Source organism: Acomys russatus, chromosome 3 (assembly GCF_903995435.1).
Source record: "Acomys russatus chromosome 3, mAcoRus1.1, whole genome shotgun sequence".
Lineage (NCBI taxonomy): Eukaryota > Metazoa > Chordata > Mammalia > Rodentia > Muridae > Acomys > Acomys russatus.
The window spans coordinates 8695394-8716200 of NC_067139.1; the positions used below are offsets into that span (position 1 = coordinate 8695394).

The 20807-nt window shown below is 54.0% G+C and overlaps 4 protein-coding genes and 1 long non-coding RNA gene across 8 annotated transcripts; 2 read left to right on the top strand and 3 right to left on the bottom strand.

The window, feature by feature from the left end:
• Positions 1 to 3681: 3681 nt before the first annotated feature.
• On the top strand, positions 3682 to 5060 carry P2ry8 (P2Y receptor family member 8). The gene is made up of 2 exons (XM_051169245.1): positions 3682 to 4485; positions 4612 to 5060. Exons 1-2 carry the CDS (start codon positions 3780 to 3782, stop codon positions 5046 to 5048), a joined length of 1143 nt encoding a protein of 380 aa, XP_051025202.1. The 5' UTR covers positions 3682 to 3779; the 3' UTR covers positions 5049 to 5060.
• A 990-nt stretch (positions 5061 to 6050) lies between these two features.
• On the top strand, positions 6051 to 8603 carry Asmtl (acetylserotonin O-methyltransferase like). 2 transcript variants are annotated; one of them, XR_007833183.1, is made up of 7 exons: positions 6051 to 6194; positions 6260 to 6391; positions 6982 to 7046; positions 7121 to 7176; positions 7452 to 7560; positions 7699 to 8038; positions 8399 to 8603. XR_007833183.1 is itself a non-coding variant. In XM_051168577.1 (7 exons), the coding sequence occupies exons 1-6, from the start codon at positions 6102 to 6104 to the stop codon at positions 7985 to 7987; spliced, it is 744 nt and encodes a 247-aa protein (XP_051024534.1). In that variant the 5' UTR covers positions 6051 to 6101; the 3' UTR covers positions 7988 to 8006; positions 8399 to 8603. The 2 variants fall into 2 exon arrangements, 1 of the variants encoding a protein (XP_051024534.1); XM_051168577.1 differs by having other exon boundaries at positions 7699 to 8006.
• A 914-nt stretch (positions 8604 to 9517) lies between these two features.
• Positions 9518 to 10827, bottom strand: LOC127209408 (interleukin-3 receptor subunit alpha-like). 2 transcript variants are annotated; one of them, XM_051169052.1, is made up of 4 exons: positions 10717 to 10823; positions 10468 to 10583; positions 10005 to 10086; positions 9518 to 9863 (listed from the first exon to the last, which is right to left on the bottom strand). In XM_051169052.1, exons 1-4 carry the CDS (start codon positions 10756 to 10758, stop codon positions 9807 to 9809), a joined length of 297 nt encoding a protein of 98 aa, XP_051025009.1. In that variant the 5' UTR covers positions 10759 to 10823; the 3' UTR covers positions 9518 to 9806. The 2 variants fall into 2 exon arrangements, with proteins under 2 accessions (XP_051025009.1, XP_051025002.1); XM_051169045.1 differs by lacking the exon at positions 9518 to 9863 and having other exon boundaries at positions 9892 to 10086; positions 10717 to 10827.
• A 52-nt stretch (positions 10828 to 10879) lies between these two features.
• On the bottom strand, positions 10880 to 11750 carry LOC127209608 (uncharacterized). The gene is made up of 3 exons (XR_007833201.1): positions 11620 to 11750; positions 11084 to 11202; positions 10880 to 10978 (listed from the first exon to the last, which is right to left on the bottom strand). It is a non-coding gene; the product is annotated as an uncharacterized LOC127209608 (long non-coding RNA).
• A 6506-nt stretch (positions 11751 to 18256) lies between these two features.
• Positions 18257 to 20747, bottom strand: LOC127208824 (granulocyte-macrophage colony-stimulating factor receptor subunit alpha-like). 2 transcript variants are annotated; one of them, XM_051168466.1, is made up of 9 exons: positions 20547 to 20738; positions 20306 to 20435; positions 19964 to 20133; positions 19384 to 19517; positions 19230 to 19259; positions 18996 to 19131; positions 18800 to 18896; positions 18653 to 18734; positions 18257 to 18406 (listed from the first exon to the last, which is right to left on the bottom strand). In XM_051168466.1, the coding sequence occupies exons 1-9, from the start codon at positions 20719 to 20721 to the stop codon at positions 18374 to 18376; spliced, it is 987 nt and encodes a 328-aa protein (XP_051024423.1). In that variant the 5' UTR covers positions 20722 to 20738; the 3' UTR covers positions 18257 to 18373. The 2 variants fall into 2 exon arrangements, with proteins under 2 accessions (XP_051024423.1, XP_051024414.1); XM_051168457.1 differs by having other exon boundaries at positions 18800 to 19131; positions 20547 to 20747.
• Positions 20748 to 20807: the final 60 nt, after the last annotated feature.

The following is a 20807-nucleotide window of genomic DNA, read 5'->3' on the forward strand; positions in this document are numbered from 1 at the left end:
AGCTAATGTTCTTTTTCATTCTATTGTCCTGATGCTTGCAGCAAATTAAGCTTCATAATGACACTTTTTTTTTTTTTTTTCATTTATTTCAGTTCTGTCAAGGAAAGAAAAATACAGTTTAATCCCAGGGAAAGGATTGCAATCAACACAATATAAGGTATATTTTTGGTTTGGAATGCAGGATTCTAAATGTTAGAAAAGTGGTTGGAATATTCACCTGAAGTTTCAAGGGTAAACATTTGTTTCCAATACAGTAGGCTGCTGGCTGGCTGGAGCATCCCTTGGCTAGCTCATGGCCCACGCATCTAACGGTCACTTCTCCTTGGCTAGCTCATGGCCCACGCATCTAACGGTCATTTCTCATTCTATAGCTTTCTTTGGTGTAAAAGACTTAACAGAAAAATTTCAAGTTCCTCCATATTTGGGACTCTGTAGAATTATACTTATTTTATTGATAATCACAGTCCTATGCTTTTGTTGTAATTTGTTTAATGAACCCCTGAACTCCAGGGTTTATTAGTGTTTGAAGTCATGAAATTAGTGTGGTGCCACCTTACATGTGGCTGTAAGTTCTCAACCTGATAGTTATGTGATAATCATAACTTAAGGCCAGTGAGTTTAGGTCAGTGAAGAGTCTAGTTTCAGTATTTATCCTTTTAGAAAATAGGTTGTTTCAGGGTTGTTTTTTGTTGTGGTAGTGGTGGTAGGTTTTTTTGTTTTTCTTTTTTGATACTGTTTTTAGGTTTCAAAGTAGTGTTTCTCTCTATAGCCCTGGCTGTCTTAGAACTAGTTCTGTAGACCAGGCTGGCCTCAAACTCAGATCCGCCTGCCTCTGCCTTCCTAATGCTGGGATTACAGGCGTGCACCACCTGTGTCAGGTTTTTGTTTTTTTTTTTAATCTGACAGGTTCCAGCAATTTTTACAAATAACTAGTACTATGAAAATTTTTCAGTTTTGATAAACACAAAATACATTTTGTTTGGGGAAAATCATGCCTATCGCTAGCAGCAAAAGTTTGATAATTGTGATACTTAACATAATACTGGGTATAACAGCAGTAAAAAAAAAAAGTCATTACAGCTGCTAATTAGTCAGTTAGACCATGAAAAAGAGACAAAGTTTAAACCATCAGTAGGTTGGTGACTTCACCCGTCCTTCAGCCTGTCTCACTGGTAATTGTCTGTAGTCTCTAATTAAATTTAACAGTGGACCATTCCTCAGACAGAACTGTGAGGATATAAAACAGGTCCCAGGCCTTTTAACTGTGGTGAGAAGGTGTTGGTATTACATAGCATAACCTGAGGTTGGAGAGGACCACTTGGGAGCCTGTAGCCAAAGCTAGAAGGTAACCTCTGGGATGGATGGAGGGTCCCTTGAAGCAGTGCCAACCCAAATCTACCTCAGGTAAGTAGTTAGAGTAACTTTTTCAAGATTTCAGACCAAATGAAATAAATTATATGCTGTCTGTGTACTCCTTTATGCTTTATTGTATACCTTTAATTCTTAAATAAACATTTGTTCTGAAAAACTTTTTGTCTCCACTGTAATACTATAAAATGTTAACGTGTCCCCTCTGTTTACATTGGGAATGTCATTTGATGGTGCAGTGTGTTCTTGGTACCCATAATTATTGGACAAGGGCAAAAAGCAACCACATTTTTTCTTTTTTTGCCAAAATATTACAAGAAAGATGTCTAGTGCAATTGCTAGTCGTCTTCCTCTCTGAAACCCTTTGTTTCTTTTTCAAGGCAGGGCTTCTTTGTAGCCTTGGTTGTCCAGGACTCCCTTTGTAGACCAGTCTTTTAGACTCTGTGTGTGTTTGCCTGCACTGTGGTGTGTGCATCGCATGAATTGTGCTGCCTGAGGAGACCAAGAGGGCACCGGATACCCTGCAGCTGGGAACCAAATGGGGTCTTCTGCAGGAGCAACAAATGCTCTGAACCACTGAGGGACCTCCCCACCATACTCTGAATTCTGTCGCTAGTGTGCACCACCGAGGCTCAGCTGGGCCTTTGTGCATGCTTGGCAAGCACTCTGGTGAGTTATGTCCCTAGCCACACCCCTCCCACGTTGGGGCGGGGCACGTTGGCAGTGACTCCCTGTCTGTCACTTAGGTGTCTGTCAAGCACACTAAGACACAATTGATCTCGGTACTTAAGCACAGGTCCATCCTACTCATCTCTTTCTCCGATGATCCTTCACACTCTTCCCCCTACTTGTTGCAGGACCTTTGATCCCACTGTGAATCCTGAGGTTGTGAACTGTAAACCTGTTTGTTTGGTGTGGCTGAGCCCTAACTCACCTACCCAAGAGCCCAGTGCACAGGAGGGGGAGAGGGGCGGTGGCAGTGTTGTCGGCCTCTGAGCAGGTTCTCACCAAATTCGATGACTGGTGTTCTCTAATAAAGAGACGGGCTGTTTGCCACTGTCCCCATCCACCCCTCCCATGATCCTTCACTCTCCCCTCTGCAGAACTCTGGAATCTGACTGATGCTCCATGACTGACAGTTTTGGGCTGCCCACACTACCCCACCCTACCCTCCCCCCCCCCCCCCCCCCCCCGCGCTGCAGAAACAGGAAGTGACACTGTCCTGGGGGGAGCGGGCAGGACCCTCAGGCTGTCGTTTATTTTTGCCTGTCTCTGAGCTGCCCACATCCTGTGCAGTTGGCTGCTCTGCCCAACGGTTTCTAGGCTCCCCAGTTTTTTCTTTTAAATTAATGACCACATGGGGGAGGAGCACGTAATAGCCGTTATGTTACAAGTCCCTCCCCTCCCCAGGCACGTCCCACCTGCAGAGCGGAGGTGGCACTTCCTGCTTCATCAGGTACCGGATCGGATGAGACATGGGGTGAGTGGTCGGGATGAGATGGGGGTTGGAGGGTCACTGGAGGTTTTGGGAAACCCCTCAGACCTGTCACTCACAGCATGGGCTGTCAGTCACTCTGGAAGCCCTAGAATGCAGGGGCATCAGGAAGACCCCGTGGGAGGGGCACCACTCACCACTCCCATACTCATGGCTGGATGGCCCCTCCCTGGCGGGTGCTGGTGACTTGGTGGTTAGAATGCTGGTTGCTCAGTTATGTGTGATGTCAGTGCCCGCAGGGGTGGACGGGAGATCCCGTCTGCCAGTTGCTGGAGACCCCACTTTTGACTGACAAACCTGGAGAGCTTGACTCCACCCCTTTCCCACAGTGCATTGCCCTTGGTGCTGTCCCAGTGGTCAGTGCTGATGCTCAGTTAGCTGGTGTTAAGTCCTCGCGTGGGTACTCACTGTGGTAATGCTTAGTTTGGTGGTGGTGCTCACTCTGCTGCTCAGTCCTCATGTGGGTGCTCACTCTCCAGATGCTAGGTCCTCCTTACCGTGGCTGGATGATAGCGCCTCACCTGATGGTTGGCCTTGACGCCAGCGTGGGTTCAAATCCTGGGTCCCTCTTCCTTGGGGCGCCAGAGTCCCTGTCTTTTGTGGCCCCGCCTACAACTGATGACTTCTGGTGACAGCTGTCACTCACACTCCCCAACCCCCTCCCGAAAGAGGAAGCAGCTGTTCGACTTCACAACTGCTGCTGCTGCTGGGTCATCTGGGACCCCAGGGTCACAACCCCCAGGAACAGGGATCACAGGCCACCTGAGCACAGTCATGTGAGTCGGGGAGTGTGTGTGGGGGGACAGATCCAGACTCTGCTCTGCATGCCCCACAACTCTCCTACATCCCTCCAGCCACCCATCTCTCAGTCGTTTATTTTCTACTCCCGCTCCAGCCCGCCCCATCGTGTAAGGCAATGACCACAGCAGCGATGACGTCACTGGTCGGAAACGTGACATCACCGGGACCAGACGCAGAGACTCTGCGCGTGTTGCAAAGCCATGCATTGTCAGTGGCGCTTCCAGCCGTGTATGCAGTGGCGACAGCGGTGGGCGTGCCCGGGAACCTGTTCTCACTGTGGGTCCTGTGTCGTCACATCGGTCCTCGGTCGCCATCAGTCATCTTCATGATCAACCTGAGCGTGACGGACGCGCTGCTGGGGGCGGTCCTTCCGTTCCAGATCCACTATCACTGCAACCGGAACCACTGGGTGTTCGGAGCAGGGCTGTGCGGGGCTGTGACAGTCGGACTGTATGCAAACATGTACGTGGGCGCACTCAGCGTCACGTGCCTCGGCGTGGACCGCTTCCTGGGCGTTTCCCGCCCCCTCACATCCTCACGGTGGCGGCGGCGACGCTACGCCCTGTGCGCGTGCGCGGCCTCCTGGACCCTGGTCCTCGCCGCCCTGTCCCCACTCGCGTCCGCAGACCTCACCTATGATGTGAGCGCACTAGGCGTGATCACGTGCTTTGACGTGCTGCGCTGGAGCATGTTTCCAGGAGGGCGGATCACGTGGGCGGCGTTCCTGCTCGGCACCTTTGGGTTGCTCTTCCTGGCGCCCTTCGCCATCACCGTCGCCTGCTACACAGCTACGATCCGGGTCCTGCTTCGAGATCCAGGCCGTGAGGTGGGAGTAGGCGAGACCGGAAGCAGCAGAGCCACTACTTCCGGTGTAAGAAGCACGCATTCTGGTGGCATTGAGTCTAGCCTGAGAGGCATGTGTTCTGGTGGTGATGGGCCCACTTCAGGTGTGGGGGCCGGGGCTTCCGGTACGGATGTCCGGCGCCGTGCAGCGCGCTTGGCGGCTGTTGTGTTGGTGACGTTTGTCACGTGCTTCGCGCCGAGTCACGTGACGCTGCTGCTGCACGTTGTGGGGCGGCTGTTCCTGGGCCGTGGATGTTACGCCGCCTACAAAGTGGCGCTTGGCCTGAGCTGCCTCAGCAGCTGCCTGGACCCCGTGGTCTACTGCTTCGCCTCACGAGAGTTCCAGGACCGCGTGCGCAAGTACCTTCCCCAAAAGTCCCGCCCACCCGTTTCCGGACACACCTGTAGCCTTCCCGGCCGCGCCCACCGGGGATGGGAGCGGGTGCTGTCAAACACCACATTGTCTGTTAGGTCGGCCGAGGGGGTCGATGGGATTGAGGAGGGCGGAATCCCGCGGAATCGGTCGGAGAGCGTGCTGTGACGTCATAGGCACCGGGTTCTTGGGCACGCCCACCTAATCTGATAGGACGCTGCTGGAAAGATATAAAGTTGTGACATCATTAGGACAAGCTCCCTGGGTGATTGCGTCTTTTAAAACTCGAGCTTGTCTTTGATTTCCGGGCAGAGGGATGACGGGACGGAAGGGGCGGTACTATCTCAGAGATACCATCCTGCACCCATCTCCGGGACAGTGTCCTGCTCGCTATTAATTGTCCCTGCTGTAAAGGGGCTCGTGACGTCGCCAGAGCACGCCCGGGAAAAGGACGCTCTACCTCGGGTTTTGTGCTAAGTCGCCCCTTGTGAACTTTGATCCCACCTGCTGACGTCATGTAGACCACACACTGGGGGCTCCAGCAGCCCAGGCTAGCCCGGTGCTAGGCCGTCCGGGTGCACGTACTGCGAGGAGTGAGCCACAGGCCTCGGCTTTTCTTCCGAGCGGTCCCGTGCACACTGAGGACCGGGCGATGGCCACCTGCGCGCTGAGTTTCCGCTGTGACGTCACCAAGCCAACAACTGCGCTCCCTGGGTGACGTCACCACCAGTGACATTTTCCCCGCTAAATCGGGAATCTGGCGGGGGCCGGGACGAGCGTTGGGGTGGGACTTATTTTTGTGGCCCATAAACCTTTCTGCTGTGTGATGCTTTTTGGTGTGTTCTATTGTATGCGCCGAAACAGCAGGGGCAGGGGGATGACCGCGGGTAGGGCTGTGACAAGATCGGGGGCGCAAGTGAGGCCGGGGGATGACGGCAACAAGGACCGGCCCCGACTTTCCCGGGACCACTTTTCGCACAGCTGGCGCTGTTTCGGGCTGTAACTGAGAGGCGGGACTTCCGGATTCGTGTAACGGAATTGAGAAGAAGTGCGCTCTCAGGTTCGGGTTTACGGGTCAGAAGAGCTAGGACGATGCTCGGGGTTCCGCGGCCATTTTGAGACCCGGAAGTGAACAACGGCGAAACCGGAAACTAGAAGGACGGACCTCGCAGTCCGAAGCGCTACACGGGAACTGGGCGCACCCAGGCTCGCGTTCCCGCCATGGCGCTGACCCCGCTGCGTCCACTGCTGAAGGACAGGCGCGTGGTGCTGGCGAGCGCGTCCCCACGGCGGAGGGAAATCCTCGGGCTCACGGTGCGCGGCGGGCCACGGGGCGGCGGGCGGGAGCGGGGACAGTGACTGACGGGAGTTCCCCCCAGGGCCTGGCGTTCGACGTCATTCCGTCGCGGTTCGAGGAGTCGCGGCGCTCAGCGGCCTCCCCCTGCGCCGGCGCCTACGCCCTGGACACCGCAGCGGGAAAGGCGCTGGAGGTGGCCGGCCGGGTGTGCCAGGTAGAGCGGAGTGGGCTACGGCCTCCCGGCTGTCCCGGTCCGGCATGGCGCCGGGTGCGGTGGTCACGTGGGTCCCAGGCTGTCAATCAAGTCCGAAAGCTGTTCCCTCATCGCAGTCGGCCCAATCCACTTCCTGTTCCGCCCTTTCTTATTCATTCAGTGCTCAGCCCACCTAACTGCCTGGGCTTGGTTCAGGTTTGTGAGTGCATGGCATCAGCTGCCAGTCACACGCAAGTACCGCCCACAATGACGTCAGACGTCAGTCACACGTAGGCCCCGCCTTCGGTGCCCTGGTTTCTGCGTTGGTGTGATATGAGGAGAGCTCTTTATCACGTGCAGGCCGGACCGACCCAGTTTCCTTGTCTATCACCCTTAGGGGCATGCTTCCTTGGCAAACCGGAAGTGCCTCACCTGATACACTAACTCTGACTTGTTTTCAGTCAGACCAGAGGACCTCATATGTGGTGATCAGCGCGGACACAATCGTGGTCAGTCCCCTGTCTCAGGCCCTTATTGGGTCGTCTGAAAATGGCGGCAAGTGTGGGTGGAGCCAGCCGACGCCATGATGGTCTATCCCTTTCCTCTAGTAGGCAGTTGATGGGCTGATCCTGGAGAAGCCAGCAGACAGGCAGGACGCATACCGGATGCTGTGCAGGTGGGTGTGGCCTCGGGAGGCGGGGCCGATCCACAGCCCCTGACTCCAGGCTCACCCCACCCCTTACCTGGCAGGCTGAGCGGGAAGGAACACAGCGTGTTCACAGGCGTCGCCGTGGTGGCCTGCTCAGGTGATTGCTGCAGGGAACCCTGTGGGTCACGTGGGCACTGCTGGGTGGGGAGTGGGAGACAGGAAACAATCTAGAGGTCCTGTGCTCTGGGAGGTTGGAGGTCAGGGCTCCTGTTTGGTTAGAGGGTCAGGTGACATCACAAGACAAGGCAAGTCAGCCTCGTGATGTCACAGTATACACAGTTCCCACCTGGTGCTCCCACCCTCCAATAATGTGACCGGGAAACGGAAGTTGCTTTCTAAGCCCTCTACCTCCTCACGAGCCCAATCCTGTAGGCAGTGACCCGAAACCGGAAGTGCAGGGCTTCCTCGAGGAGACCCGGGTGACCTTCTCCCCACTGTCTGAAGAGCTGATCTGGGAATATATTGACAGTGGGGAACCCATGTGAGTGACACACAGGGGTGAGACCTGTGGTGAGGTCACTTCCTGTCAGCAGGCCTAGTGACCCCCTGGACTTCCTTTGGCCCTGTTTCCTGCTGGCTTGGGGCTGACCTCCCCCTCTTTGCCTGACCCCGCCCCCAGGGACAAGGCCGGCGCCTATGGCATCCAGGCGCTGGGGGGGATGCTGGTGGAACGTGTGGACGGGGATTTCCTGAACGTTGTAGGCTTCCCACTCAACCGCTTCTGTCGGGAGCTCGGGAAGATTCTCACTGGAAACAGCAGGCCTAGGACAGGAAACAGTGAAGCACAGACTGGAGAAAGCTTGTCACAAGTAAACAAGACATCTCCAACGTGGAACAGCTCAGGAGTGCCCTTGTCTGGGCTCTCTGCAGCTCCTGCCGTTTCCCAGAATCCTCCTGTGTCAAACTGATGTCTCTGAGAATTCCCAGGTACCAGGGACACACTGGTGACATCATAACTGGTAATGCTCCACGCGTGTCGTCCCCCCCCCCCCCATTCCTGACCATGGACTCCTCTCACTTGGATTCCCCACCAGCCCTTGACAAGGCAAGAGAGGATGTGCTGCCTCCAAGCCTTGGGTGACAGGTGGGAGGTGGGTGCCCCGGGGATCCTGATGTAATCCCACCGCTATAATGTGACAGTGTGTGATGTCATAGCTCCATTGGGCTCACAAGTCACCTCACCAGAGTCATGTGGTGATCACTGAGGTCATGGCATGCTTAAGATGTCTCTTTTCCCCTCTATGTTCTTTTTCGGATTTTGCAGGACATCATGTTGGTCAGGGGTCATCTGTGTCACAGGTTTTTTTTTCCACTCCCAGGACTATTCAGGCATCGTGAGGCCAACCTTTGACCTCCAGACTCGGCACTCCAAGTCATGAGGATAACTTCCGGGATCATGGGTCAGAGCTTTGTGGGGTCAAGTTCCCAGGGTGCTGAAGACTCACTCCTGGCCTGGAGAAATCCTACCTCCTGGAGGTTCAAGGTCACACAGATGTTTTTTAAGCTTCTTCTGTTTACTTGTATGTCAAATGACAAGCTCAGAATTCATTCGGCTACGGAGGACCAGGACCTCCCTGTCCACCCACCTGCATCTCTGCATGATTGACAGGCCTCCTAGGGAAACTCCACCTCGCTGGAAACAGTGTGGGCCCTCTGAGTGAATATTGGACATCCCTTTGCCTCAGTTTCTCCTTTACAGATGTCACAGCACCCTTTCCAAGCTAATATCACAATGAGAAGGCGGGACTACACCGCACTATAACATCACCCTCCCCTGGCTGACCTCTGACCTTTCAACACCCACTTCTGGCCATAGTCCACTTCTGCTCTCACTTAGCCCTGTATGGAACTCCCAACCGTATGTTCAGTGGGACCATATCAGGTGCTCCGAGCTGAGTACTGGGAAAACAGATGAGGCTATAAACCGGGTCCTGAGGACTAAGTACTCCTGGGTCAGGTAATTAAGCATGGTGGTCAGGTGCTTAGAGCTGAGTACACATAGTAGAACGGTAAAGCAGGAGTGAAGGAGAGAGAAATTGTTCTTGTTATAATGCCAAGTGTGGGATAGGGAACAGTCTTGTGAGAGAACAGGTGAGGTTAATCCACTAGAAGGGACACTACCTTGTGTGGGAGCACGATTGTTGCCAGCTGAAAAGATCCATGAGCAGACTCTGGGAGGAGATATATAAGTGAGCCTAGAGCAAGAGGTGGGGCCTTTGGAGATTTGGTATAGTTTTGGCTGTTTATCACTCGAGAGAACCACTCGAGGGAAGGCTTCAGGGTTCTGGTTGCTCCAGGTTCCAACAGTAGAAATCCTACTGATTACACCGGGAGAATTGTTCCTTGGAACTGATATCCTTAGGGTTTGGTTTTGTTATTGTGTTCTTTAATCCTCTTTTTCCTATTGTTAAGGTTATATAAGTGAGGTGCTCTTGGTTAATAAGTCCATAATAAAATATATTTAAGAAAATTGAGCCTACACAGGAGAATTACCCAGAAGAATCTGTAGCTTTAATTGAGAAACTGCTCCGAGGAAGACCCCACCCCCTCCTGTGCACAGGGGCCTCTTGGGTGGAAGGTGAGTTAAGGCTCAGCCACACCAAACAGGACATGACTGGCAGGTCTCATCCTAGAGCTGGGGCTAGAGCCTTGTAACCAATACAACACTAAGGAGGCTGGATTTTCCAGAATCCCACTAGGCTTTATTTTTCTTTGACTGACAGGAGCTCAGGCCTCAGTCACCTGTGTCACCTCACACTCCTCAGGCGCCAAGGTCCACGTGACCTAAGGAGAAGGGGCCACCCATATGTCAATCACATCACTCGTGGGCACCTACCCAGAAGCCTATCACAGGGACACCCACCTGTCACTCTCAGAGCAGCGCACCCACGCCCCACAACCCAACCCGTGTAACACGACCCGCACCAGCTCCCCAGGCTCTGCTCTGTCAGCTGTGGGGTCCTTCATGTGTGGAATGGGAGGGAACAACTTCTTCATCAGGGCCCGCCTGCCAATCAAAGCACAGAGAAGCCCATGGCTGTCGGTCATACAGATCTGGAGGACATGGATGTAGCAGTGATGTCAACATAGCTCACCCACACAAAACATCTGCAGTGGGACTGGGGCCATATGCTCATTTGCATACCAGAGCAAATGCACCTTGGTTGCCCATACTTGCTTGTTTGTATACAGTTGCTTATCCTGCTATGTATGGATGCTCCCAGCTACACAGCCTCACATTTGCATATTTGACCATGTGACCCTCACTGCACATGGGTACATTTGCGTGTCTGAGGATGAGCACTGTGTGCATGTGGCTGGATATGTACTTATTTGCATATGCAAATGTGCAGCTGTGCCTGTGGGTATCTGCATGTGATGTCATTACCTCTGGCAAAGCAGCAGTGTCCCCAGCACTGTTAACCCCGTCCCCACAGCCAGGAGCGACAGGACAGTCACAGTCACGTGGTTCCTCCTGGGGCTGCAGTCTGCAGAGAGGGAGGGCTGTGGATCAAGTGGCCCAGCTTACACCACCTGGCCTAACAAGATCAGGAAGTGACAGGATGGAAGTAGCATTTATCTCTCTGCGGTTTGTGGTGGGGGCAGGGCTACACACAGCGATGGACAGGCTGCTCACCCAATTGCTTTGGCTCACTCCAGTCGCTGATCTTTCTGCCATTCTTTACCCTGATGCGGAAGAGGAAGGCTCCTGGGTTCACTACCCGGTAGTAGTTACCAGAAATCTGCAGGTGAAAGATGGGGAAGGGGTGAGAGGCGGGAAGTGATACTAACAGGTGTATGCTTTCCCATGTCCTACTCCACCCAAAGCTCCCATAATGCTCTGCTTTGCCAGGTGCTCAGTCCTGACTTACATTAGACTCCTCAGTCTTCAAATTGCTCTGTTGGGGAGAAAAATAAAGGCGAGGATCAGGGGACTAAGCAGAGCACCTGGGACTAAATTATCCCTCTACTCATTGAGCCGCCAGCACTCCATCCACACCCACCTTGTTGATCTGCAGGTCATATAAGAATCTACGGGTGAAAAGGCTGTTCACGTGCCAGTGCAGGTTTGCTGCGGCTGTTCCATTGCACTCAGCCTTCGTGGTGGGCGGGGTCAGGACCTCTGTCGGGAGGAGCGTCTTCACTAGCCACCACATATGGCCCCACCCTCAGTCCCAGCACTTCCCCAGGTCCACAGGAGACTGCACACACCACACAACTCAGGAAACATCTGTGGGCACACCCTGTAGCTCCATGGGAAGCAGACAGGAAACAAGACAGCAAGTGGTGTGGAGGGGGGAGGGGATACAGACGATCCAGTGCATGCTGGGAGACAATTTAGGGATTTAGCCAACCAGTGAGGCATGCTGGGAACGCACACAGGCTCCACTACATGCTAGGAACACTTGTATGTTAGGACCAAACACTCCCATGTAGTGAGAAGCCACAGTAAGCACACAGCCTCCCGGTAAGAGGCTAACACACAGTGGACCCCCAGCCCTGGTGCAAGTTGGGAGACTGGAGTGCACAGCAAGCCCACCAATTAACTTTAGGTCCAGAGGTACATCACTGCAGGGCACAGCAGTTGTGCTGCTGCTCCCGGTCACTGTCACGGTCAGCGGCAGCGCAGTGACGTTATCGATATGGCAGCCCAGGTGTGTCCCTTGTGAGTTGACTTCATAGTTTTGGCATTCAAGGCCATAATCCTTCAATGGGAGCCTGTTAAATGAGAGAGCGGGACCTCGGCAGGTGGCCACGCCCACACTGGAAGTGGCTTCTTATCTATCCCATAGGACACCAGCCCTTTGCTCATGGCCCCGCCCAACCCAGGAGTAACCTAAGACCTCCCCCTCATGACTCTGCTCCCATACTCAGGGCTCCGCCCACCTGCCAGACCTTACACTTAACTGCACCAGTACCTACACTGCAAGTGACTTAGTTCCTGTACTGATGGGATACCTCCACCTTGTTCATGGCTCTGGCCCGGCCCCGCCCACCAAATCCTGGCCCTGCCACTGCAGATACCTCAACATTTTTATGATGGCTCCCATTTCCAGAAATGCTCTGAACTCAAGCCACACCTGTTAGTGTCCTAGAGCTTCCCTGAGGTGGCCCCACCCACCCACCCATGGACACACTCCTCCACTTCCTCTCCCACTCCTTAACCAACCCACCTATCTTCTGGTGGCCCCGCCCCTCCTGAAGAGACTCTACCCACTCTGTATTCCTCCAGAACATCCGGTACTGCACGTCGCTGGGGGCCCCGAGGCCCCGCCCCCAGCGGCACGACATCTTGGTCACATGATGCACCCAGCACTGCAAGTCAGTGGCTGCAGCCTGGCTGTTGGGGTCTGCAGGGGTCGGAGGTCTCGGGGTCACAGTGCCCTTCCAGGCCCGCCCCCCAGGGAAGCTGAGGCAGGAAGGTGGCTGTGCCCCGGGGGTGCACCTGGCTCCGGGAACACGACCCAGGCTGCCTCCTCGGCCTTCTCATTCAGGTACACCGAGTAGTTGGTCGGGTGGCACCGCGACACTGAAGGGAAGGGGCAGTGGTTCTCCCCTGTTTCCTGCGGGATTGACAGTTGAGGGAGAGGTGAGCCGGCCGCCGCACAGGGGAGGGCGCCCGCCCCGCCCACTCACCCGCGTGAGATCCTCGGCCTGCGTGTGGAGCAGCAGCTTCCCGCAGAGAGCATTTGGGCCCGGGGAGCGCCGCTCCCAGGACACTGTGCGCTGAATGGGATCCACATGAAGATTCTGGAAGGGCGAGGCCTTGTGGGCAGGGCCTGTGACAGGTGACATCATGACACTGATGTCATGCCCCACATCCCTAGCCCCTGAGGTGCGTATGGGCTGTGTTGACATCATTCACTCCTACCAAGGGAAACTGAGGCCTGTGTGGGTGGGGCATGAGTAGTAACAGACAGCTGGGGGGAGGAGACAAGACCCGCCTCCAGTAACCAGTATGACATCACCTACCTGGGTCTGAAGTCAGCAGACAGGAAGTGGGCGGAGTCAGCGCCATGAGGAGCCACAGGATGGTCATGATGGATTCATAGAACTGGAGAGGACCGGTGTGGGCAGCTGGTTCTGTGCTAGTCAGACCCAAGGGCTGACACCCACCCCACCCCCTTCCCAGCATGTCCTCCTGTGAAAACCCAACTTAGAGCTATGTCAGGAGCATGCCCACGAACTCAGAAAACCAGATGTGACCTCAGTTGCTGACACAGAACTGTAAACCCTGTCCCCGTGTCCCTGCATGCCACAGGAATGATTCTGCTCCCAATGAGTGAGTCTGGGGGTCCTAGAAACCATTTGGCACAGTCGAACCAGCCCAATCCCTACAACATGGAGCACCTAGAAACCACCACTAACAGGCACACTCGCTCATGATCTGTGACGTCACGATTAACGCGCCACCCCTCACCCCCAGGGTCTGGTACCCACCTGAAACTATCACTGAGTCAATCTCACCAGCCGCCGCAGCAGCGCACGCTGGGAGGCGCCACTCGTGAACGTAGGTGCGCGGGAAGGCTTGCGGACCGCGAAGGGAGCAGCTGCGTGGGTGGCCGTGCCGTGTTTCGGACTGAGCCGCCCCCGCCCCTGCAGAGACTATTAAGGATGTTGGGCAATTTCCTGAGATAATACAGCGACTGATAGATTGCGGTGGGGGGCGGCCGCGAGGGCGTGCCGGGGCTGCGGGGGTGCGTGGGAAATGGAGGGGCTGGGGGGGGAAGGGCCGGGTCACGAGCGACGCTCCCCCGCGCCCCAGCGCCTGCAGCCATCCTAGACTGAAATCTCGGTTTCTACTCGGGGGTCATGGCCTGAGCTGTGACCCAGGTGACCTCACCGCTTAACTATGTCCAATCCCGCGGTTTCCCTCAGTTTCCCTGACCACGCCCGTTCCGAGGGGTCATGACCTCACTCTAATCCAATGAGATCGCCCAATCCATGGTTGGGGCTGGGTCTTCAGGTCAATCACTGATTAGGGGCGGGAACACAGGCAACGCACGTGGTTTCTGTGAAAAGCTTCGCGGATTCCCAGCATGCCCCGCACCAAGGGAGGGGGTGATGCAGGCCAGGAGGGGCAGGACAGAGGAGAGCCAGGACGGAGCGGGAAGAGCTACGGCGTGGGACATCATCAGGGAGACCAGGTTGACCGGAGCTGAGGCAGGAGTGGCTCCTATCGGAATGAATCGGGGAGGCGGGACTTCCGGTCTCCCGTAAGTGCTGGCCGAGGCTTCCTGCTGTTGCTAAGGAAATCTGCAAGGCAGGGCTGGGCAGGAAGCTGGGCTACGATGGGAGGATCAAGATTTTCACGAATCCAAACCTCAATGTTTTTATCTTTTTGCCTGTGGAAGAACAGTGACGTCATCACGTACAACCACGTGCCTGTGACTATTTCCTTGGCCTCCGGTGATGGACGGAGTGACGCAGTAATGTCATCTGAAGCCACATGACCAGACAAGGTCTTATCCTTACCTTAATTCTTTGGAAGGCAGGCATGTGGGAGGGAAACTCCTCGGGCTGTGGGTGTGTGAAAGGTCAGGGTTCACACCACCTGCTGCTCCCACAGGACTTGGGAGAGCCAGAGTTGACCTAGGGTGTGGCCGGCATGGGAAGTACCCAATGGGGCTCTGCCTCCCACAAGCCCTCAGGGCTCAAACATCTCACCTCTCAGTCCCACAGGAAGAAGGATCAGCTCCAGCCTCACCTGTGGGAGGGGGCAGAATGGTTGATGTCACCACTGAGGCATGTGCGATGTCATCAGCACCTTATCTGTTACAATGGGCTAAAATAACAGCACCACTGAGCCACGAACAAGGATGTCATCTGCAAGAGTGTTGGTGTCTTCAGGCACAGAAATAGTGAATAAAGGGCATGATGACATCATCACCCCTGCCCCTACTGTGATGGTGTCACCCCTCAGAGGTATATGGTGATGTCAACAGTGAGACAAGGACACAATGGCATCTGTTCTGTCTGGCTTGATGATGTCATCAAGTTGTAGAGTTATAGTCATTGCTGAGTCAAGCGATGATATCATCACCCAGGACATGATGTCACCCCAAGTCTAAAGCCACAGTGACATCATCAGATACAGTGGCAATGACATCACCCCAGAGGCATAGAAGACGGTGTAGGATAACTGATGGCATCGTCCCTTAAAGCCTTGGTGATTTCACAGCAGAGGCACAGGTAGTGACATCATCTGTTAGAGTTGCAGCATTCTCAGTTGCTGAGAGCCCTCCTGTCACAGGACCTCATTAGGCACGTAGACCTTCTAGGGGCATCTGGTATTTTGCAAGGTCTGTACTGTGATGCTTCCAACATCTCACAACCCCAATCCCAATTGTGCACTGCTGCATCTCTCTAAAAATCTGACATCAGAGCTGGGCATGGTAGCAAACACCTTTAATGCCAGCACTCAGGAAGCAGAAACAGGTGGATCTCTGAGTTCAAAGCCAGCCTGGTCTACAAAGTGAGTCCAGGACACCCAAGGCTACACAGAGAAAACCTGTCTCAAAAAAGAAAATATTTTAGAGAGTTTATGGCTGCAGTAAATACCTTTGTGGACCTCCAGATGCCCTTGAAGCAGATTTGTGGCCTCAGATAACCCTTCATTCCAGATGGCACCATGAATCCTGGTATACACCATAAATATAGGCAAGATGGTTTAAACTTTCCATGAACCCAAGATATAATGGGGCTACCTAGAAATGTCTAAATTAAGCAGGAGCCTTAGTTTCTAATTCCTTTAACATTGTCACTTTGTGACATCATATGCTGTCATTTTAAATTTACTGTGTTTCTTAGAATGAAAGACATAATATTATTGTCCTGAACTCATTATGAACTAAGAAATGGCTGGATAATGTATAGTTAGGTCAGTCCTAATCGAAAAGTCATATAGTCTTATAACTTTTAGACCCTGTTAACCTTTAGGCCTTGTCAACCTGTGTCACTCTGAACTCACTGTGAACTTATATAATGGATACATAGATATGTTTAGCTTTAAAGCATGTAACCTGTTGTATTTTAGAATTCATCTGTTTTTGTGATTAATTGCCCTTTTTTTTTTTTTTTTTTTTTTTTTTTTTTTGACTAGGGGTAATTCCCCTTTCTCAGAAGTATAAGCACAGTGCCCGACAATAAACGGCAGTGAAATTGGGACGCTTAAATTCAGTTTAAGTTCAGATGCCTGACTTCACCCACCTTTTCTCTTGAATGTGTGTGAATGTGAGTGGTTTATTCTCTCTCTCTCTCTCTCTCTCTCTCTCTCTCTCTCTCTCTCTCTCTCTCTCTTCTTATTTCCCTGTAGATTCCCAAGTGAGACAGCAGACTGGGGCTTTACCCTCAGCCTTCTACGTCACTGGAGGTCTTGCAGAGGCCTCAGACCACAGTGCCTCCTTTTATGACCCCCCTGCAGTTTCTAGCTAGAAGCAACTGTTATAGCCTTAGCTGCCAGGAAGCTGTGGTGGGTTTATGTCTCCTCCTCGGCCGAGTGCAACCCTGGGCTCCTTCCCTCCTTCAATCTTGATAGGTTGCCTGAGCCGCCAGCTATGTTGACCCAGGAAATGAGGCGAACCCTAGGCCTCCTCAGAGCCACCACCGCTGGGCATTAACAGTCAGTGAGACACCATGGACCTTGTCTGTGTTGATGATGTCATCAAGTCACAGTGATGATGCCACCACCTGGTCACAGCACAATGACATCATCAACTAGGCCCTGTCCCTCAGGCACAGCCATGATGGCATCATCCCTTGCTGAGCCACAGCAGCTTCACACATATGGGAGGGGCCTTGGCACCACAGTCCCTGTCCACCTTACAGGAACTGACCTCACCTCCGGCAAATGGCCCTCCCACCACTGCAAGGACTGCTGTCCACAGGAAGCGACTGGAAGTGGCTATCCTGGTGCCTGCGGGGGGAAAAGCAGGAGAAGGGCAAAGGTCACTGAGATAGCCCTGAGCATCTTGAGGGATCTGCAGTCACTTCCGGGCTGAAACCTGATTCAGGGTCAGCCAGAGCTCCATTTGCTTCCGACCCATAGGTACACAGGACACTGTGCTTAAAGATCTAGAGGCAAATCCCATGATCCTTTACTCTCTGCCCTGAATTCCAGTCTGTTTGATGGACAGGTACCCTAGTCCCCATCAGTGATGTTACAGCTCCACCCACAGGCTGGAGAGAGGGATCTTTCCTTCATTTCCTGTTCCTATGAATGACAGGTAGTTTTGGCCCATAGCCTCACCCCTATTTCCAATGATCCTTCCCTGTGGACAAGTCCTCTGCACTCACAGTTATGATGACGACTATGGGGTTGTCTCCATAGTGATGATGAACTCACATCACTGCTCAGTGATGCCATCAGTGCAGGCTCTGGCTCCCGAGGAGTGAGGCCAAGGTCTGGCCTGGGGGTATGAACTCAGCACACATTGTGACATCGTCACTTAGTATGACATCATCACTTAGTGTGACATCATCACTTCACTCAGCATGGCCTTACTGACCATCACCTGAACAAGAGTGGAAAACTGGGAGTGTGCTGTGGCACCTGTCAATCACTGCATGGAGGCTGGAAACTCTCTCCCCAGGTCTAACTGGCCCCTCCAGCTTGCACAGGCATGCCACATAGGGACTCACTGGATCACACAGCACAGAAATCTTGGACATGGGTGGTGACCTCTGACCCCACAACTAGCCTGGTAGGATGCTGGGAAGGGCAGGACTCAGCCAGGAGCATCCATCATGGAGGACCAGCTCCTTCTGGAAATGTCCTCCCTTTCTTGATTGACACAATGATGTCACAGAATGTCCCCACATGACTCCTGCCCCCTTCCATAGCCCCACCCACTTCCTGAAAGCCAAGCCCATGTCACTATGACATCACAGGGCCAAGTCACATGTCAGCCATCTTGGAAAACGACATTTATTTTTTCACATTAAAAACGGAGTAGTTGGCCAGGTGTGGTGGTGCATGCCTTTAATCTCAGCACTCGGGCAGTAGAGGCAGATGGATTGCCGTGAGTTCAAGGCCAGCCTGGTCTACAAAGTGAGTCCAGGACAGCCAAGGCTACACAGAGAAACCCTGTCTCGAAAACAATCAAAACAAACAAACAAACGAACAAAAAACCCAACCAACCAAACAAAACCCAAACAAACAAACAAAACACCCCCCCCCCCCAAAAAACAAGTTGGGAAGTACATAGTTTGAAGCTCTGGGCGCCATGTTCAGAGAGGGGCAGGACATCCTGTGATGTCGTTGTCCCAGGGCTATGATGTAATCTGTCAGGTTTCTATGGCTGCAGCAGTAAGTCCTCCCTCAGGGTCTGCAAGGGAGAGCAGAGGGTGGGGCCAGCGGGGTAAATTGGGGTGGGAGGGGGTCACTAGGAATCATCGCAGTGACATGGGGTCAGAGGTCAATGGATCAGCAGGGGTCAATGAGGGTTAGTGAGGGTTAGGTTGACAGAGGTCAAGGGGTCAAATGGGGTGGATCCTAGTGGGTGACTGACTTGGAAGGTCTGCAAGTGGTTGAGTGGGTGACTGACACCTGGCCCTGCCCCCTGACTCCTGACCTTGGGATTGACTTGCTCGTTATCAGTCACTTTGTCCTTTATTTCCGGGATTGGAGGAAACACTTCCTGGATCTTCATGTACCTAAGGGGTCAGAGCAGTCAGAAGGGTCAGGGGTCATCACGGCCATTCCCCTGCCCTCACACTACCTTCTGCACACGAGCCCGAGGCCCAGAGCACACAGTAGGGTGACACATGCGACTGTCAGGTACAGGTACAGTCTGGGAATCCCTTGCTCCCCGCATCCTACAGAGGGAAGACAGAAAACCACCAGGGGGTCAAACACACACCCACGGGAAGCGTGTGGGTGGGGCTTGGGAAGTGAACAGGAACAGATGACCTCACCAAAAGTGATGAGTGGGCTCCAGTTGCTCCAGCGATCGCTGCGCACGTCACCCGCACGGACGCGGACCATGTGACACAGCCTGGGGGCGGGGCTTGGGAAGATGTATCTGTTCTGTTCCTCCCTGGAAATGCGGACCTGAGTGGAGGCGGGGCAGCAGGGAGGTGGGTCCTTGAGTGTCAATCACCCGTGGGCCTGGGGTGAGGACTCAGTCGCCTAGGGTCACCCTGACTCACCATCGGGTTTGTACTTCCGGGCTTCGTGTTCTGAAAGCATAGAGACAGAAAATGGATTTCGGGGTTGGTGGGGCTGCGGCACTCGCATCGGTAATCATGTGACCCGAGGCCACCCCGTGCCCCCACCCCCCGCCCCATGATGCACCCTGCATACCTGTCTCTGCACATCCACCTCATACCGGAAATCTCGGAAAGTCAGGCGTGCCCAGGTCTGTGGCTGTGACCATGTAATCTCACAGTGTGACGTGTTGCATGTGACAGTTACGTTGTCAGGAGGGCTGAGGCGCTCTAGGCAAGTGAAGGGGGCGACCCACCCATCCAGGAAGGGGCAGAGTGACTTCAGGAGGTTCTGTCAGTCACTGGCTACTCGCTGCTCTGTCCCGCCCCCTCACAACCCCTGTCAGTCACTCCTGAGTCCCACCCCTCACATCTCCTGTCAGTCACTCCTGAGTCCCACCCCTCACAACGCCTGTCAGTCACTCCTGAGTCCCACCCCTCACGCCTCCTGTCAGTCACTCCTGAGTCCCACCCCTCACACCTCCTGTCAGTCACTCCTGAGCCCCACCCCTCACACCTCCTGTCAGTCACTCCTGAGCCCCACCCCTCACACCTCCTGTCAGTCACTTCTGAGTCCCACCCCTCACACTCTCCTGTCAGTCACTCCTTTGTCCCACCCCCTCAGACCCTCCTGTCAGTCCCCCCCTCCCCCTTTCACAAGTCTTCACTGTCCTCACCAATGAGCTTGGTGTTCAGCTTGGCATCAAAGAACTGCACTTCTGCCTTCTGGCTACTTCCGGTCACGATGATGTAGAAGGTATAAGGCAGCAGGGACAGGTCCTCTAAGCTGCAGCCTAAATGCAGGTGATCGCCCAGGTAGGCAGGGCATTCCGTCACCACCTGACCCCTGCAGGCAACATCCCATAATAGTCAGTTGGGGAAAAGGGATGATGACATTACATAATACTAAGCACAGAATCTGGAATATCCCACAATAGTGAGCTCCTGGCCAGGAACAACCCATAATACTCAGGCCCAGCTGGAAGTGGAGTGACTCTGGCGCTGACGTCAGAGCTTACGCAGAGTCCCTGATGTGCAGGAAGTACTGGACATCGTCTGGTGCCGCTGGCCCCACGCCCCAGCTGCACATCAGAAAACGTGCATCGTGGATGACGCATGTCACATTCTGTGGGCCCGAGCCCTCCACACCTGAAAGTCAGGGACAGATATGGTGCCTGTGACCCGGAAATCAACCCTCCATCTATGAGGTCACCACGGACCTATAAGTTCACCATAGCCTTGTGATGTCATCACCCCTACCAGCGTTGACGTAGTACAGTTTCCTGTGTATGGGCCAGTGATTGACGGTTCCGTTAACCTCCAGCGTGACCCCGTGGTGCAGGACCATTAGCTGGAACTGGCAGCTGCAGCCTTTTGCCTGTGGAGCGGATGTGATGTCATCATGCAGGTCCCCGGCCACAATGGCTCTGTACATCCCATCACTGCTTCCAGCCTACCGTGATCCGCCTTTGCCTCAGTTTACCACCCTCCCTGAGCTCTGCGACACATGACGTCACTGTG